General features: G+C 35.2%; 1 protein-coding gene across 3 annotated transcripts in view; it reads right to left on the reverse strand.

The window, feature by feature from the left end:
- LOC128894199 (uncharacterized) overlaps nucleotides 1–18921 on the reverse strand; it is a 294902-nt gene that overhangs the window by 41262 nt on the left and 234719 nt on the right. For 2 of the 3 annotated variants that reach the window (XM_054155772.1, XM_054155769.1), the window contains exons 12-14: nucleotides 16769–16940; nucleotides 14995–15138; nucleotides 4045–4190 (exon numbers count right to left, since the gene is read on the reverse strand). In XM_054155772.1, coding sequence (XP_054011747.1) covers nucleotides 4045–4190; nucleotides 14995–15138; nucleotides 16769–16940 — 462 coding nt within the window. The remainder of the gene's footprint in view (nucleotides 1–4044; nucleotides 4191–14994; nucleotides 15139–16768; nucleotides 16941–18921) is intronic. The other variant, XM_054155770.1, reaches the window with a different exon arrangement.

Below are 18921 nucleotides of genomic sequence, written 5' to 3' on the forward strand. Positions count from 1 at the left end.
GAGAGAGAGAGAGAGAGAGAGAGAGAGAGAGAGAGAGAGAGAGAGAGGCGGTAAAGCGTCGCAGAAGTGAAATGTTTTCAACGAAACGAGCTAACACTTCTAATACGTCTAAGTGCGACGAAAGATCGAATTTAAGAACAAATGTGTACCGTTCGTCTCGACGGGACAAGTAGCGAGGTGGTCCAATCGATATCAAAAATATCGTTGGTCTCTGATAAGGAATATTTTTGAACTGTTCACTTCCGATTTGTTTGAAACTTTGCATGTACAGTACGGTGTAGAATGTATTCATACACCGATCAATTGCGCAAAAGACTTTTGTGTGAAATTGTAGTCTCTTAACTTCTTTTTTTACAATCAATGATATTTTACATATCCTCGGAAGTCTCTAAGATAGATATAGTCCAAACAACGTTTACTAGTTGATATAGTTTGTGAAATTAACAAAAAAATGCGAAAAGTGGGTAAAAGTATAGAAGAAATTAGTATTTCTACGATTCTTATGACGAACCATTTACAGTAGAGTTTGTAACGTAAACACATTAGTTTATTGCTCCGTACAAATTAGAAAACATCAAATTTCCAGGAAAGTACTTTTAAAAAAGGGCTCTAATAGAGGAATTGAAGAAGATCCCACTTTGAATAATTAATAATTTAGTTAATTTAATGCTTAGAAAAGTTATAATAATTATAAAATCAAAAGGAAATCCCACGAAGGAAGTATTATATACTTATAAATTAATGTATTATAAATTTCTTTTTTTTTAATGAAGTTTTAAAAATTAAACAGTTGCGCGAATACTTATTGCTTCAATATTTCTATCGATTAATTGTTTTTTTTTGTTTTGTTAATTTTGTAACTTACATAAATAGTTACTTTTTTTGTAATCTATCTATTCTAGAGATTTCCTAGAACATGTAGAATGTCATTGTTTATAAAAAATAAGTTAATAAATTACAATTTTACATAGTTTTTTTGGAAATTGATCGGTGTACGAATACTTTCTACACCCACTGCATATAGAATATCGAAAAATATTCGACATTCTTCTTGCACTTCGGGCCGTTTTCATATTTAAGGGACGAAACAACCCCTCAAAATTGATACACGGAGGTATGTACAACGTTTCCTATTCCATTGTTAATATAATAAATATTAAAGCATTGTGTTGAATAAAATTCGTTAAGAATTTACTTCATATCTTACTACTTGGATAATATTCTTGTCGACAGTTATTGTTATCGCGGGATAAATTATCCCTAATCGTTTGACCTTTTCAAGCGTACTTAGATTTTTCCTTTCGAACAATTTCCATGAAACTTGGTATACAAGACTTTTTGGGGTCCTTTGACTCCAAACCTGATCTCAAAATTTAGAAATTCAACATGGTGGATCAGAACGATATGATGGAACAAAACGAAAAAAATCATTCATGTACTACGGAGTAGAAAATAGCAAGATGTTCGGTATTTAACGTCAAGAAATGCGTTAAAATAATTAAAAATTGAGCGGAAAAATGTGGTTTGATTTATAACCCGTCAGGTCGTATATCGTTAAAGGTAAATACACAAAGAAAGACTAGAAGAAATGAAGAAATATTTCAATTTAAGTAAAATTATTTAATAATAAATGTTAATTACTTTAACTGAATTTTAATTACAATAAAAATTTATAAAAAGTGTTTCCTTTCGTACGGAACATACATATGCGATCAACTCCCTGTTTTTCATTTTAAATCGGGCTATCTTTTTCCACTATGTTGAATTTCTAAATTCTGAGTTCAGATTTGGAGTCAAAGGACTCCAAAGAGGATTGTATACCAAGTTTTATAGAAATCGTTTGAAAAGAAGAATGTATGCTCCAAAGGGATAAATGATTAGGGATAAATCCTTTTTACCCTGATAAAAGTGACTGTCGACAATAACATTATCCATACAGTATGTTATGAAATAAGTTAACTTTATATCAAGTTTTATTCAACATAATGTTGTAATATTTATTATACTAACAATAGAAAAGAAAATTTTGTATGAGCATTGAGGGGTCGTTTCACTCCCTATATATAAAGACGGAGCAAAATAAAAACATATTTGTGGAATATTTTTCGATGTTCTATGCATATACAAAGTTTTAAAAAAATTGGAGACAGACACTTCGAAAACATTCCGTAGAAAAGAAGAATTCTACCGAGGGGTACAATCGATTTGATCGATTCGAGTCTGTCACCACAGTGCACTATACGATTTATTTAATGTTATGCCATACATAATTATTGTTGATTATTATATGTAACATAGCAGTAAATAATTTAGGGCAGGGGTGTGTCAATTATACAGGGTGTTTTTCACCTAACTTGATCAGCTGAAATATGTTGCTTGACTGTGATGTTACGAAAGGTGTTCAGAGAAAGAGTACTAAAGTATTATTATTAAGTAGTACTATATTATTAAGTATATATTATTAAGCAGTACTAAAGAGTACTAAAAAACTCGAGTACTAAATTAATTCCTTTGCAGCTTCGAACAAATAATTAAATTACACACATTAAGTGACACACATTTGGTGATTGTTGTTCGTTCAAGGTCAAATGAAGGTCAATATATTTGATGTCGCTGAATATGTCTTTTTATAAGATGCAACATTGTAATAATGAATATATATCGTCCCATTTAAAACTGTACCAATAAAATAATTGAACACTAGAAGATCTAACTAAAAAATAATCTTTAGCAGAGGCAAGCGATATATTTTAGATGGTCAAGTGAGGTAAAACACCCTGCATACGTGCACAATTAATACAGTACTTCTTTGGTAATATGGACTACTCGAATCTGATGTACCCACCAGAGGTCAATGGTACCATTTCGTATTTTACTGTTCAAATACCTGTATAAAAGTATTGGTACGTACTAATTTTTAATTTCGATTTAAATGTCTCTACAAAATTATATTAAAAAAATTTGCAATTATCAAAGTAATAACCGTTTATATTACAGGTTACCCTGTCAGGTTGATTGAACACGAGATTTCGAACGCGTTTTTCTTGAAACGCTGTCTCTCAAATATGTTAACGCGATATATCAAGAACTACATTTCGAATAAGGTTTAAATGTTGAATACATATAAAAAACACATCTAGCTATGGCGTGAATAAGGACATTTTTGATATCTTAAAAGTTACTAATTCTTTCGAGCCACTAACGGCAAAAATTTAGTGGAGAAATCAAACATTTAAGTTTAAAGTCCAACCATTTTGTCAATATTCTTTTAATACTTTTTTCTAAAATTTACGCTATGATCACATTCATAATGAACAGATTAACATCAGTTTTCATTGGTTTGGACCATAAGGGCGGATGTAATCGCGTTAATATGTTTGGCCTATTCCGTTTAACGTGACGTATGTAGTATATTGTACGAAACTTGTAAACAAAATGAGGAGATCGATTGAAAATTTCAGAGAATCTTCTATATATATATATAAAATTTTTAGAATTTTTTTTATTGCAATGTATAGCCAATCGAAAACTGATCAACATTTATTTAAAATATTTTTTTTTAAGATTATCGCAAATACTTAAAAAATCGTGAAATGTTTTACAAGCAATTTTCTTCGAGACTAATGAAGATATCGGCACTTCTACTTTCTCAACACTTCGTTAGACTTTTTTCGATACTCAACATATCGACACGTGAATACTTTTATGTATACTTATCAAACAAAAACAAATCAAAGTTAAATGTACTCCAATTGATCAAAAGAAAGGGAACCTCTCCCATAAATCATCCATGCGTATTGTATCAGTTCATTGTTAGATGCTCCTGCGTCGAGACGAATCAGACGACGAAAACTGAACAGACTTGAAAAAGAAACGGGAACGAGGCAGTGAGGAAGAGGAGGTCGGGAGTGGCGGCAAAGTAAAACTGCGCGGCGGAAATCAAGGGGCAGAGTTCCTTTCGCAGAGAAGAGAGAAACCGGAGACAGCGCGTCTAACTGTGGAAATGTAGAATATAGAGAGATGTGAATCGAAGCGAGGACGTACCTGGGCCTCTCGCGTACGGATCGCGAGTCGCGGGAACTTGCAAATAATCTCGCGGCGACGGGCTTGTGTGGGGCGCGTGGGTCAGAGCCTTCTGCACCAGTCCCGTCAGGTTGGCCAGCTGTCTCTCCATGTGTTCTACCCTTATCCTAGAGCAACGAACGGGGAAAACCAGTCGTTAGTGGTGGTCATCGTGCGATTTCGCTATCACTCGTGCTAGAGCTAGTCGAAGCTGTCTTCGAGACGAAGCAGGATGTCCTAGAGGATGCACGATGCATTACGGCGAACCACAAATCTTTTTCAAGATTTTTCTTCTTTCTTTCTATGTTTCTTTTTAACGTATGCTTAACACTGACACAACCGAGACCAACGCATGATACTACAAAATATATTTGAAATTAAAAGGTAGAAGAGCCAAAGAAATTTTTAATATAATTAGTTTTCTATTTCAATGATTGTCACCAAAAATTGTAGCAAATGCATAGTAGTTAATAAGTAGACTGTGGATTGTACATTGTACATGGACTGTACGTTGAGTGCGATCTATTAATTACTATAACAATTAAATATTTCGTTTTGCATAAGTGCGCATACCTTTTGTATGTATTTGTCATTAGCTTGTATCATAAATACATAAAATATTCAGTCTATTTATAATTAAGAAATTGTAAAAAGAAATTAAAAATACAACGGTTAAAATGGTGGTTTGGCAGTTGTAGTATTAAACCAAACGAAAGTATTAGGTGTAGACATTAATTCTGTGCCTTTGCATTCAATCATTTATAACTCAGTCTAAATACTAATATTGAATCGTCATTTTGTTATCATATATTAACTTACCAACCCTCCAGGTTTCGATCTGGTCTCCATTACAATGAATCTATACATATATTGCACAATCGAAGCTTTAAACTGATGACCATTACAGCGTAGTGCGTATGTGCATGTACGAAGTTTGATGGCCATACATTTTTGTTTATTATTATTCCAACAGATTACAAGTGTACTTGATAACTGTACTAAAAGAATAACAATAAGTAAAATTTGAAGGCTACTAAAGTTCATAAAGATGCAATGAAATGGCCATCAGGTAGAGACTTAGGTTACGTCTACAGATAAATTGTAATAAAGAGTAGATTGAAAACTTCGAAGGTTCTACTTTAATGTACCAAAATTACGAATAAATATATATGTTTAAACTAGAGTTATAAATTATTGAATATAGAGGCAGAAAATTAATTTCTACATCCAATATTTTTGTTTTATGTTATGTATCATTTTGCAGCTCTTTCATATCAGATATTCGAGGATTTGCAGTCCGGTTCCTCATGGTTGGTGACCATGGTTATTAACTAAGGCTTCCGAATGTCTTTTGCTATGCATTATATAGTGAGATCGTGTCACTGTTCATTAACTACCAATTACCGAGCTCACGGTACGGTTCATTGGTTTCCAATAGAAATTATTCTCATTGTTCGATTGAACAATACGAAAGAGATATCTCTTTCCTGCCATGTATTAAGTACTATCGAACAATTGTCTATTTCTGATTTTATCAATTTAGGAGTATGATGGGAACATTGAAATTCGCATTCCTTTACGTCATTCTTAGAAAAGAGGTTTTAAAATTCACGTGACCATCGTTTCGTTAGCAGAATTAAAATTTGCGACGAAAAGTGGCTTTATTTCGATAATACAGATGTATGTGTAAAATCAATGACTGCACCCTAGACAAATGAGAATCAATAGCAAAACGAACTTGTTAAAAAAAGTATTACTGTGTCATTGCTTATTTAATATGCGATATGAAACACCATTTCGAGAGCTACAAAAAGGTATATTATTTATAATGAAACTTAAGTACTTTTATTTAGTTTACACATTCGTTGAAAAAGAACATAGAAAGAAGGAAGAAAAATCGGAAAAAAACTTTGACTTCACCCTAATATATATACGCTACGTAACAATGACAGTTAACATTTGGAATCGCGTGCAAGGTCGAATTCGCATAACTTACGATACCATACTCTAAGTCAGCAGTTCTTAACCTTCTGAAGCTCACGGCAGGGTCGAGAGATTTTTCATTTTTATAAGCTCGCGGTACACTTTGAAGAAAAAATACGCAATTTGCGACTATGAATCATCATTTAATTATTTTAAAAACCATGAATTAAAAGTTAGCAGTTTACTTTTCGTATTAGTATTGTAAGCATTACTTTGTGTATTAGTGTATTAGTTTATTTGTAACTACTACATAGCGTTGCATTAATAAAATTCATTATAATTAACATTAACGAGACACTCGAGTTTTGTATTATTTTGTACTCTACTTATTCAACACGTGTGTAGACGTGTGTGTGACGATAAACTATTTATACAAATCCGTCAGCATCAACATTAAAACTACTAAATCGGTCATTTGAACCGATGAATTTGGAATTTCTTGCAGTTAGAGCAACAAGACATTAATGTTAATTGTAACGAGTTTCATGAATGTAATATTAATGATTATAATAAACTAAATCGATCGAGGAGCTTGAAAGTTGTTAGTATAACGATTCAAGTGCTAATTTCTTTTTCTTTAAACTCTACCGCGAGTCCAACGAAATTAAGAATCTTCTTCTAAACCGAACTCTGAGCTCGAAAAGTTTAAGAACCGCTGTTCTAAGCCTACGACGGCAGGACGTTGTACAAAAGCGCTCGATATGCATTCTCTTTACGATCGCTAATCGGCATGCTGCATTCCACCGATCTGCTATCTAAAGTAAGTACTTATAAGCGACTAGCGCAGAATGTAGCAAAACGATAGGACTCCGACGTCATCGAAATTTGAAACGAGCCGCTACTCGATTCTAGCAGAGGCCATGCAACAATTTAATTGATCAAATATCTCGAAAAATATTACAAGTAGGAATCAAATTAAATATTAATACTATGGAAAAGATTTTCGATAGTGATCCTCTAGGTAGTGATTGGCATAATCGGAGCCATTGAGGCATATGGCAAAAGTGACCATTCTGACGTCAAAACTTAAACGAGTTTAAACGTAAATCGGTATGTCTCAAATACAGGGTGTCCCAAAACTCGGGGAGGAACCGGAAATGGGGGGTAGCTGAGACGATTCTGAACAACAATTTCCTTTGCAAAAATGTCGGATGGGGCTTCGTTAAGGAGATATTAAGCGAAAACCCCGACCAATCAGAGCGCGCGTAGACCGTTGGAGCGGCCGCGGTAGCGAAGGCTACGTGCTAGGTCGATGCTTCGATGCACGTCGAGTCACTTGTTCGCGTGCAAGCGCGGCCGCCAGCGCTCCAACGGTCTACGCGCGCTCTGATTGGTCGGGGTTTTCGCTTAATATCTCCTTAACGAAGCCCCATCCGACATTTTTGCAAAGGAAATTGTTGTTCAGAATCGTCTCAGCTACCCCCCATTTCCGCCTCTTCCCCGAGTTTTGGGACACCCTGTATATATACCTTTATTCCAATGCCACGTATCTAACATTTATAATGTAATTTGGATTTCAAGTGTTTCTAATTATAAGTCTACTTATTATATTTGATCGAATAAGTTTTAAACGAAAAATGCAGAAAAAATAATTTGCAGATTTAAATTATAATAAACTGCAGCTATATATGTAGTCGTTGTTAGTTTCTTATAAGATGCCCGAAAAATGAAATTTCAATTCTGCATAACGGAATCAAAGCTTTTGACGTAAAAATATTTAGAATAACTATACAGAATGTGAAACTACACCGAAAAGATCTGCTTTCTTGCAAAATTTCACGTGTGTCAGATATTTGGTATCGGAATGAATGCTGCTCGAAATTCATGTATGATCAGTAAAATGCGGATCTTTATGCATTTATAGGAAATTTGAACATGCAAGAAACTACAAAATGCAAAAAATGTGCAAAAATATATTAGGTCGTGCCATAAATTGGTGCTGCAGACTGAATCAATATTTAATACAAAAATTACAGAAATTTTATAGTGACTGTACAATGACTGTGTCAAAAAGTTTGGAAAATATTGTAAAATGTAAGAGATTACATTTTCTTAGAACACTTATGGATATGTTTCATATATTAATTTGAGTAGCAGAAGAATAAGTGGCATGAATTTATGGGACGACCTAATAAAAATGATTGAAAGTAAAGTTCATGTTGTAACATTTGCAGAATAAAATGAATTCCTATTTAGGTTCAATTTTTGTAGGCACGTTCGCAAAGATTTTATTTTGTATAAAGATCCGCAGTCTAATGATCAGTCATTCGTCTTCAATCTATCTGTGTCTATCTCTGTTTTCTTACTCTGTTCGTTTCCAGTTTTTGGAGAAATCATACATGGTTATTCCAATTACTCCCTAGAGGATCACTAATTTTCGGTAGGCCAATGTTTTTTCAGTAAACGGTCGATCATCAACGAAATTTTCTTGTAAGGGAGAATGGATGGAACGGGTGAATCTGAAGCCAGTGTCCATTCGTTTGCTTGCATCCTACGGTAGCGCAATTAAATCCGTTTACTCCAACGCAACTACTCCTTGCCCCGTTCCCTTGAGAATTCTGCGTTTCCGTTTCGAACGGGAATCTCTCTGCATGCTCCGTCGCGTATTATACATGCATCGAACGGACGACGCGCGTTCCGGGGAGAGTCGGACTCTTTTGATAGGTCGCGAACGAACGTATCCAAGTATTCGCGTCTCGTGGCGAGAAAACTAGCTTCCCCCGGGTCAATGGAATCGACGAGAACCACGATCGATGAACTCGAAACGCGAGATATTATCCGCACAGCCGCATGGAACCGTGTCGATGCATGGACGAATATAAATAACCCAGATCGAAGGGAACTAAGGAGAACGTAAACTGACCCGAGGGATGCTTGCCATGCTTTTCACTTTCCGTCGACATATTACAAGAGCCGATCGTTTCTCTTTAGCGATCGAACGTTCGTTCCCGCCGATGAATTCTTCGCTGTAACGACAACGCCGAATTAAGACGCAGACCCTTGGGAGCACAGGCACTGGGAGACATCCAGTAACATTTTCATTAAAAACTTATACAGTGGGTGTAGAATGTATTCGTACACCGATCAATTTCCCAAAAAACATTTGTGTGAAATTGTAGTCTCTTAACTTCCTTTTTTCTAATCAATGATATTTTACATATTCTCGGAAGTCTCTAAGATAGATATAGTCCAAACAACATTTACTAGTTGATATAATTTGTGAAATTAACAAAAAAATGCGAAAAGTGGGTAAAAGTATAGAAGGAATTAGTATTTCTACGATTCTTATGACGAATCATTTACAGCAGAGTTTGTAACGTAAACACATTAGCTTGTTGCTCCGTGCGAATTAGAAAACATCAAATTTCTAGGAAAGTACTTTTAAACAGTTGTGCGAATACTAATTGCTTCAATATTTCTATCGATTAATTGTTTTTTTCTTGCTAATTTCACAACTTACATAAATAGCTATTTTTTTTGTAATCTATCTATTCTAGAGATTTCCTAGAACATGTTGAATGTCATTGTTTATAAAAAATAAGTTAATAAATTACAATTTTACACAGTTTTTTTGGAAATTGATCGGTGTACGAATACTTTCTACACCCACTGTAAGTACTCAATCATAGATTGAACGACAGCGGTTGAAAACCGACTTACTGGAATACAGAAAAGGCAAAACTAATCTGATAGCTCAGCGACCAATGTCAACAAACGTTAACACAATCCCGTAGCTCAGCGAATAGTGTACTCAAACACAAAGCCTGTCCCCTAGCTGAGTGACTAACTTCCGTTTGATTACATTTAAAAGTGAAAAACGAAACCAGAGTGTTTTCCAACCATAAAAAAAGAAAAGAAAACATTTTGGTGGGTGTTGTATGGACAAATATTTGGCGCTTCGTCTAGAAATGCTGGATTATGGTGTATTGAGTCCTTGGTAAGACTAATCCAGAAAACTTTGCTTCAAAAACGCTTCGACTTTTTTTTCTATCTTCTCATCTGTGGGGGTATCGGTGGTACTTGAGAATTTTTCCGTATAACCTGAAATAAGCTAGACAATTAGTAGTTTGGTTTATCTTAAGATGTCTGGCCACCTTGAGCGCTTGTCAGATGGGTACTATTCTTAAAAAAAATTAATTAAAAAATTAATCAAGTAATCGCAAAAATCCATTGCTATTCTTCAGATAATGTATCTAAAAGTAGTGTGTAAAAATTTCAGAGCAATCAGATCGCACGTTTACTTTCTTTTGGGATTATCTCGAAACTACATTTTTCGAAATGGTACAACGTAAATCTCGTAAACTATCGGTCCGATTGCTCTGAAATTTGTACACACTATTTTTAGATACATTATCTGAAGAGTAGCAATGGATTTTTGCGATTACTTGATTAGTTCTTTTTTTATTGACGGTTTTTCTCGTGAAATTTCGGTGAAACATAAAAAAAAAATTTCTTCGGCTCACCATAATTTTCTTAATGGTACAAAAAAAAATCCAATTACTACTCTCTAGCGACAAACTCCAGAAACAAACTAATATTTTCTTTTTTCTTTTTCGGATGCAACCTAAAGAATATAATGATGGTACAGCCCACGCGCGTTTCGTGCCGAAGTCCTTCATCAAAATTTTCGAACCGCCGCCATTTTTATTTTGTTATCTCAAAAAATTTTTCATATGTTCATTAAACCGTTTTTTAGTATGTGTCAAAACATAAAAATATTTTTTCTATACTTTCGCATTTATGAATTTTTTAAGAGTAGTACCCATCTGGCGAGCGCTCAGGATGGCCAGACGCCTTAAAGCGTGTCGATAATCTTGTTTTACATGTGAAGAAACAAAGTAAAATCTATAAATGAGAGGCAACTATAGATCCCTAAGTATATCTAATCCAGTAATCTTGAATTACATTAGTTCAGCAGTTTTAGTCTAGATGTTGCGGTTGCTTCCTCTATAAGGGATCTGTGATCTAACTGCGAAAGGCAGTTCAACTACGTCACTATTCAGTGTTAGAGTTTAAAGCTAATTGAAGACTTTGGTGGAAAATCGGTCAGCTCCACTTTTGGTCATCTCTAGATTAGGAAGTATTCTGCTAATTGAGAAGAATAACGCGCTTCTTTTTATATGTTCTGAAATATCTTCATTTCTGGGTGTAACCGGTTTTCGTACCACAGTCTTCGATTAGAAAGACAAATTACAAAGGCAATTAGAAACTATCGGATCCCTCGATGAAACGCCAACAATTTTATGATACAACACCCATTAAATTAGATGTTACGAAATACGTAACTTGTGTTAATTAAACGTCACCTTATAAACTCTTAATTTGGTGTGTTAAAATATACGGTGATTATAATAATATCGTTTCTACTCAATTAAAAAATAATTAACTGGGCTAACAATAATTAAAATTCAGACATTTGCTTGGTGTAATTTTTTGGAAACATGTTTCTGGAAAACATTAGTAAACTACAAGTTGTCAAGTTGGTAGAGGCCTCTGAGCTGTAGCCCCCAAAGCCCATGTTTTAATTCGGCCCTGCGTATCGGTTCCATCCTTCTCGGAACTCCCCGCGAACGGTAGTCGTGGAATTTTATTGACGACTCATTCGCAAGCGCAATTTGATCTACAGTCCGTTCAACTCACAGAAGGACTTCGTGCGAACAAAACCATATACTCTGAGAGAATTGCATTGAACCCTTGCATCTCTAGACAGAAGTAAAGAGGATTCAAAAGGAGCTCTCTGATTTTGCTTCTTAATCCCTTAAGTATTATGAATGAAAGATACAGTGTTATAAAGGAAATGATGCATGTGGACTATGGACGTATGCATCTGTCAATCTTTTTTATATTCTGCGTGTTTGAGATACAATTATCAGTGTTTTTCACAGTTAACTTTATATTTATAAACTTGAAATATTTAGATTTACTAAATATTAAATTAAAACGAGTTTTACAGTTTAATATTAAAAAAGAAAGTCCTAAAGACACTTTTACAAAATCCTTTATATTCGTTGCTCCGACGCCATACTGAGGTAAAGTATGAAAAGGCTCGACTAATGATTAAACCGATGTCAAACCATTCTTTACAAAAATTGTAAATGTTTAAGCTTCGAAGGGAACTAACAATATTTATCGCTGTTTTCAATAATTAATTTCAGTTAAACATTGAAAATGAATAATTCATTTAATACCGTCTCTTTCTATACATTTTTCCAACAACTCTTAATCAGCAGGATTTTCCAACCTCAATCCGTGCGTAATACAATTTTAACACATCAGAACAGAGTAATATATTATGGAAAATAATGCTATAAGTATTAATTTGAACGAAGATAGATCTCCATTAAATTTATCTTATTAATTATTTAAATTCCCTTTTTAATGAACTCCTTCCTCGTTTACTGGGATTTTATGTCACGTGAAATTAATGTTTTCGTCGGATAAAATGGAAATATCGTATTTTCACAAAATTCAATTTTATTCAATCAGTTGGGATAAACGATATTGTCGATATTCACAAAATTCGGTGCTTTTAAATTGTTTAAAGTGCTTCTCCAATTACTGTTTCTCGATGGAGGAATATTCGGATGATTGAATATCGGCAATTTCACGTGATACGTCCAAATGTTAAAAAAGAGTCCTTTTGTACTTTTATTTTTATTTCCTCTTATTTACCTTTTCATTGCAGAACCATAAAATGGTACATTGCTATGTACATATATGTAGATGCAAATAGTAACTTGTATAACTTGTATTTGAGATAGTAGTTCTTCCATTTCGAGCTTGTTGCAATTATATGGTTTTGTTTACACGAAGTCTTGTCACTTAAACATCGGGTGATATTAATTCATGTCATAGGATTAGAATATAACATGCTAAACGCATCCCTTTTCTTATAAACTTTGGAGCAGCGCAGAATCACTATGCAATAGAAATATTTCACAATGTATATCCTATCTAGTTGCGAGTCTCAATGAGCTTTATAAAATAATCATAATAATAATAATAATTTGTCATTAGCTATGCAATACTTCATGTTTAGGAATTGGTTTTCAATATAAGAATTAAACTATTACTTAGTCAATATGTTAATACATGTAATCCAAATAAAATGTATCTATGTTTCTTAAAGTTTGATCAGTTCTATTACGTGTTCTGCGTTCCCATAGTAATTCTGCGCATTTACCCTGCGCAGCATCGGTAATACTACTTAACGTTCAGTCATTCAAAAAGAGGATACTTATGGCACACCATATTTTCGTCGAATGGCACGTATTAATATCTTCCATTGAACGCATTACAGTAATTCCTCTCTTAAAGATTGAAAGTCGCGACTTTTTTCTTTAATCCAATTTTCTTTTACCGAGGGTGGGTAAAGAATTTTTGGTTGCAATTGGCTGAACCAAATGAACTGCTCGATGTAGACAGCGAATATAGCGAGTAAGTGGTTGTAACCTCAAAGAACTACCAAACGTGTATCGGTGTGCTGATACTAATGCAACTTAAAATATTTTGTTTCTAATTATACATTTATGAAAGTAACATTAATCGATTGGTGAAATTTTTCAGATGAAATTGAAACTACTTCGCTTAAAATTTATTCGATCGTTACATTCGCACTATTTTTAAGAAACTATTTTATTTCTGAACAACTTTCAACTACGTATAATTAAAAACATTAAAAAATCTTAAAAACCAATACATCGAAGATACTTTCACAGAGATACAATGAAAAATAAACAGGATTTCAGTTTGCATTAATGACAGTCACACCGTTATGCGCGGCATTGCTTTGAAGTTTAGTTAACCGGCTTTCAATTCCACATTTGCTAACCATTCGAGCTGAAGAAAAATAAAGAGTGACGGTAATAATAATACAGTGTCTTTAATCCCGGACTAAATACGCAGCCAGTTGGTACAATCATTACTATTCATAATAATGTACGTTTTAATTTTTGGTTTAAGTCTCTTTCGGTACACAAGATTACAATTTGGAACAATCATACAATCTAGGTAGGTAATTTAGGTATAATTGTAACTCTATACTTAATTGTGTAGTATAATATATATTTCGACTTTTCAGCAATGATATGACTTGGTTATAATTTCTCTCTAAAATCCGTAACCTCCTTGTCGTACATTCTTGCACACCCTTATTCTATAAGTGCACCTAATAAGAGACTTAATAATAAAGACAACAATAAAACACACATCATACTATACGCTATCTATTAGTCTGGCTTTTCTCCCCTTGTTTTTTGTTCTTTTTCCGTCTTTCGTACCCAATCTGTTACCTTTTCGTAATATCGTAGTATCCCTACTCGAAGCTTGCACAGTTCGCACCTTCTGCCTTCCTCCCTTAGCTAGTACTTGCTTCCCCCTATCAAATTTCCACATCTCACTAGTCATACATTTTAACTCTGACTATGAGTCTAATTTCTGAACGATTGTTCTAGATCGAGGATGAGCTCGATAGAATAAACTTCGCGAGTGAACTGCATCACGTTTCCATTCGTTATCCATTATTCGAACAAAATTTGCCAACTCTCGCTAATATTAGCTCGCGAGTCGACGAGTCCATCCCTGTTCTAGTTTATAATTTTGCACCCTTTAAAGAAAACGATCGGCGCAACCGATTTGAAATTAGTGTTGCAAACCGTTTGCGCTCTTTGTTTTACCTGTTCCACTATCTTTGTTTTACTTAGATTCACGTTCGCATGCAACTACATACATAGTTTCAGTGTGATTTGAAACTGATCGGTTGCGTCCGTGTGCGATCGGCTTAAAACGTATATCACTTCAAATAATAATACTTGTACCAACTGCCTGAACATTAATCCAATAGTAAATTTCAATTTTTAAGAGAGTAATTATTTGCATAGCTGTCCGGTTCGTTAGCGGATCACTCTATGGTCGCGGCTCTATCCAAGTGAATACAAGATTGCTCGGTACCGAGTAGCGTCGTAGGTCTGACCACCGGGTGGCAGAGGTGGTGGCGCCCCTGGAGGAAACGGGGATCGCGGTGGACCAGACGGCGGACGGCCTGGCGGTTTCACGCCGTATAAGCTGTACGATTCCTCCAACAGCTCCGTATCGCTGCACCACCCACAACAGAGATACACGAATCCGCGATATCAGCTATCCACGGATACACGCGGCAGCGAGTCGAGCGTAAAGACGCGACTACGTTATCCCATTGACGCTTCCATCGACAAATTTCTTCGACTTTCCGTTGCACAATACACGAATGACACGTTCGAGTAGGCAAATAGTAAAATGTCCTGCTGTTACGTTCGCAGCACTCGTTGATCTCGTTACTATTCCTGTTCTCCCTGGCACGACGCGTTGCGGCACAGAGTTGCTAATCAGCGGACGTAAGACTGTAACTTGAACATATTACGACACTACTGTTCTTTAAGGGAATGTCCTGGTCTGACCGGTTCAACAAAATTATTTTTAGAATATTTAGATTATTTAAAAATATTCTGTAAAAGGATTTGTCGAAAATCGTAAAATTTACGGAATTACAGAGGCTTTTGTTAAACAGTATACGAAGCATATTTCGACTCGCATATCGTTAAATATGCTAATTATATCGGCGAACCTGATTTATTTTGTAAGAAATAATTTTTCATTAAAATTAGATAAGTTTTCACAAAATGTTCAAGTTCATAGTATAATACACCGTTGAATTCGTCTCGACATCAGCAACGACTCTATGACGTACAAAACATATAGTGCCATTTAAAAAAGTCAAGGTGATCTTTACATTTTTACGTAAAATATATTTTTTTTAATTTAAAAATATTCGAACATGTAGCTCACTAAGAACTGATAAACTTTTGTATAAAACATTTATAAATTGCACTACCGCAAATACCTAAAAAATGGTGGCATAACTTAATGGGTAGTTATATATTATATCATTATCAAAAATAATTAAAATATTAACAGTAAGATCAATTTAGACTCGTAATAAATCAATACAGAAGCTACACTGAAGTTTAATCAGACGTTTTCATTTTATTTTTAACTGCGAAAAAATAATTGGCCGCGCAGAGTGGTTATAGCTCGAAATAGTCAATCGGCAAAGATGTTAACTTATTCGAGACTTCCACAGCCCGGTTCTTCATGGTTGATACTTGAAAAAGCCAGTTTTTAACCCCTCTGAAATCCACCTAAAATGGCATGTAGTACATAAAACTTAGAACATTTCTAGTTAGTTCAACATTTGTTGAAAGATATCATAGAAAGAAGGAAGAAAAGTCGGAAAAACATTTACTTCACCCTAATATCACACTTCTTATTTCCCACCATATCTTGTCCATACATCTGCCATTCTTAATCGCTCAAAAATATTAACGAAACAGGAATCGTTAACCTTCCCAATACCTGGAATAAAGTTCTCCGCGGTAGTCGAAGGAATTCGGTCGACGGAGCGTCAACATCGTCTCGCGATTACGATTTAATCGAATTTCTGTGACCCCTTTTCGTCGACAGGGCATACTTCCCTCTCGTGGATAAAAGCCACGGGTCGTTGAATGGCTGTCGAAAGAGACTGTTCGCGAGGAAATTCGTCAAAGCGTGAAATCGTTACCGAAGAGACTCGCTCGCTGCGAATCGGTCGATTACCGTCGAATTAGGGTAGATTAACGAGGTAGGTATAAGGTAAACGCGCGCGAGAAAACGTTAAGAGAGAACGCGGTGATCGTGGAACACCGGTTACCTGGCTTCCTCGTCGATGACAGGCGTCACGGTTCCCGAATACTGCGAGTAGTAGGGGTCTTCGTAGCTGCTGCTGGCGCTGTAAGGTCCGGGAGGGTATCTTCCTGTTCCAGAGCCGACACCTCCGCCTCGTTCAGGACTGCTCATGTAACCACTTTCTCCGTGCAATCGATCTGCGGGAATCGTAAACGTTACTACAATTTCTCATTCGGAAACGAATTTTTGCCTATGATTGAGACTGCGAGACTTTGAACAAAATTCCGTTACTGATTTCGGATTCGAATCAAACTTTGGACTCTCGAAGGCAATTGTATGCAATTAGGGTGGGTATTTTATCCCACGCCAGTCCTCGACGTTTCCCTAAAGGTTGGGCATGTCTTTCAAGAACTTATCCTACGCCTTCGAGGGATATGCCATTTGAATTCCTCACTCGAAACTTGGCCCATCGCGTTTTTTAACTTAATAGTTGTAGCTTAATAGTGAACAAACTTGTGCACCAACCACGACAACCAACAATACAGGCGCGCGCGACACAGCATACATTTGTCGCTGGTGCTAGAGCCAATAAGATAATACGTAACTTTCGAGCGTGCTTTACGGGATACCAAACAGTTCTACCAATTTTGCATTGACGGCGGGAGCGGACACGATAAAGTCAGGGTTGACGGCGATGCTCTACTGTAATTACTGATACGCCACATGTGGGAGGATAATACGTGTACATCGCAAGATACTTTGTGTCTTCGAAGGTGTCGCTGCGTCCCGTTCGATCGAATATTTAGCTGGACAAAGACGCAACTTTTGTCACGACGGGACGGTTCGTTAGGCCCATTCGCAACTGACGACTTACTGGTAATCTTCGTTGTGGCATTATCGTTAATTTTGAGGAACTATTACTATTTCAAGCGTAGTTGGCAGATGAGAAGAATGTGTTTGAGGGGTTCGAACGATATCGTTCATCATTTATGGAATTCTCTATTATTACAATCCTCTGTTATTGGGACTCTTCATCATCGGAACACTTATTTGTACCTATTACGATAATAGATAAAAGCAAAAACCCTAAATGCTTCGAAGCATGTTAACACGAATAAAGGAATTGATTTAGTTAAACTAAAACTAGTATCGATCATTATTTACTTTATTTACTTTACTTTATTACTAAAATATTAATTTGAAATTCGTAAAGCTCTCATAATTACAGAGGCTTAAAGGTTGTTCACCAGTATTAGTGCTAAATGTATAGCAAACTTTAAGCGCGTTTTTCTCGAAACGACATTTTTCAAGTCGGGCGCACGTTTTTCTCAAAAACTATTGGACCGACTGACTTCTGGTTTTATACACATTTCGAGGGCACCATCACCTATGGTCTGAACTAGAATTATACCTCTAGCTTGAATATTTTAGCCCTGCTCTCATATTTTAGTTGACAATTTTTCGGGAAAATTAAACCTTAATTTTCAAACAGCTGCGATTCCGATACAAAATTTAGTACTTACTTAATTCTAGTTCAGACGATAACTACATTCATATAGATTGAAAACAAAAATTTGTTTTTCTGTCTCAGATGACTAAAACCGCCACAGCCTGTGCGCCCGATTGAACGACCGTCTCACGCCACAACCTGCATAACAGCGCATAACTTGTATAGATTTCAATCAAGTATTTCATACAAGTTTGTGTTGTTAGTTGAAAAGTGTTTTATTATGCATAAAAAAACCCTGGTACTGTAGGTTTGATAGTTTTCGCAAAATTGATTCCTAAAAATTACTGAAAAAACAAACTTCTAGACGATAATACCCCTTTAAATGGAACGTCAAACTTTTTATTTCGTAGTTCGATAAAGAATCAAATTCCGAATAAAAAAGTATTGGGGTTTATCATACCCAGAGTTTATACTTTTGAAGACATAAATGAATAAATTTAAAGTTGTGGTATAATAAACGACACCTTCAAAGTACGTCATTCGTTACAAAGTCGACTTGAAAAATGTAACAACAAATGTATATTGGTAACTAGCTGTAGAAAATAAACTTTGGAAGAGTCGTTTATTATACTTCAACCTAAGCTATTTAAACTTTATTTATCCATACCTTCGTAAATATTAACTGTAGGTCTGATAAACCCCAATACTTTGTTATTCAGAATTCAATT

The sequence above is a fragment of the Hylaeus anthracinus genome, unplaced genomic scaffold, assembly GCF_026225885.1.
Source record: "Hylaeus anthracinus isolate JK02 unplaced genomic scaffold, UHH_iyHylAnth1.0_haploid 3, whole genome shotgun sequence".
In the NCBI taxonomy this organism is placed as follows: Eukaryota; Metazoa; Arthropoda; class Insecta; order Hymenoptera; family Colletidae; genus Hylaeus; species Hylaeus anthracinus.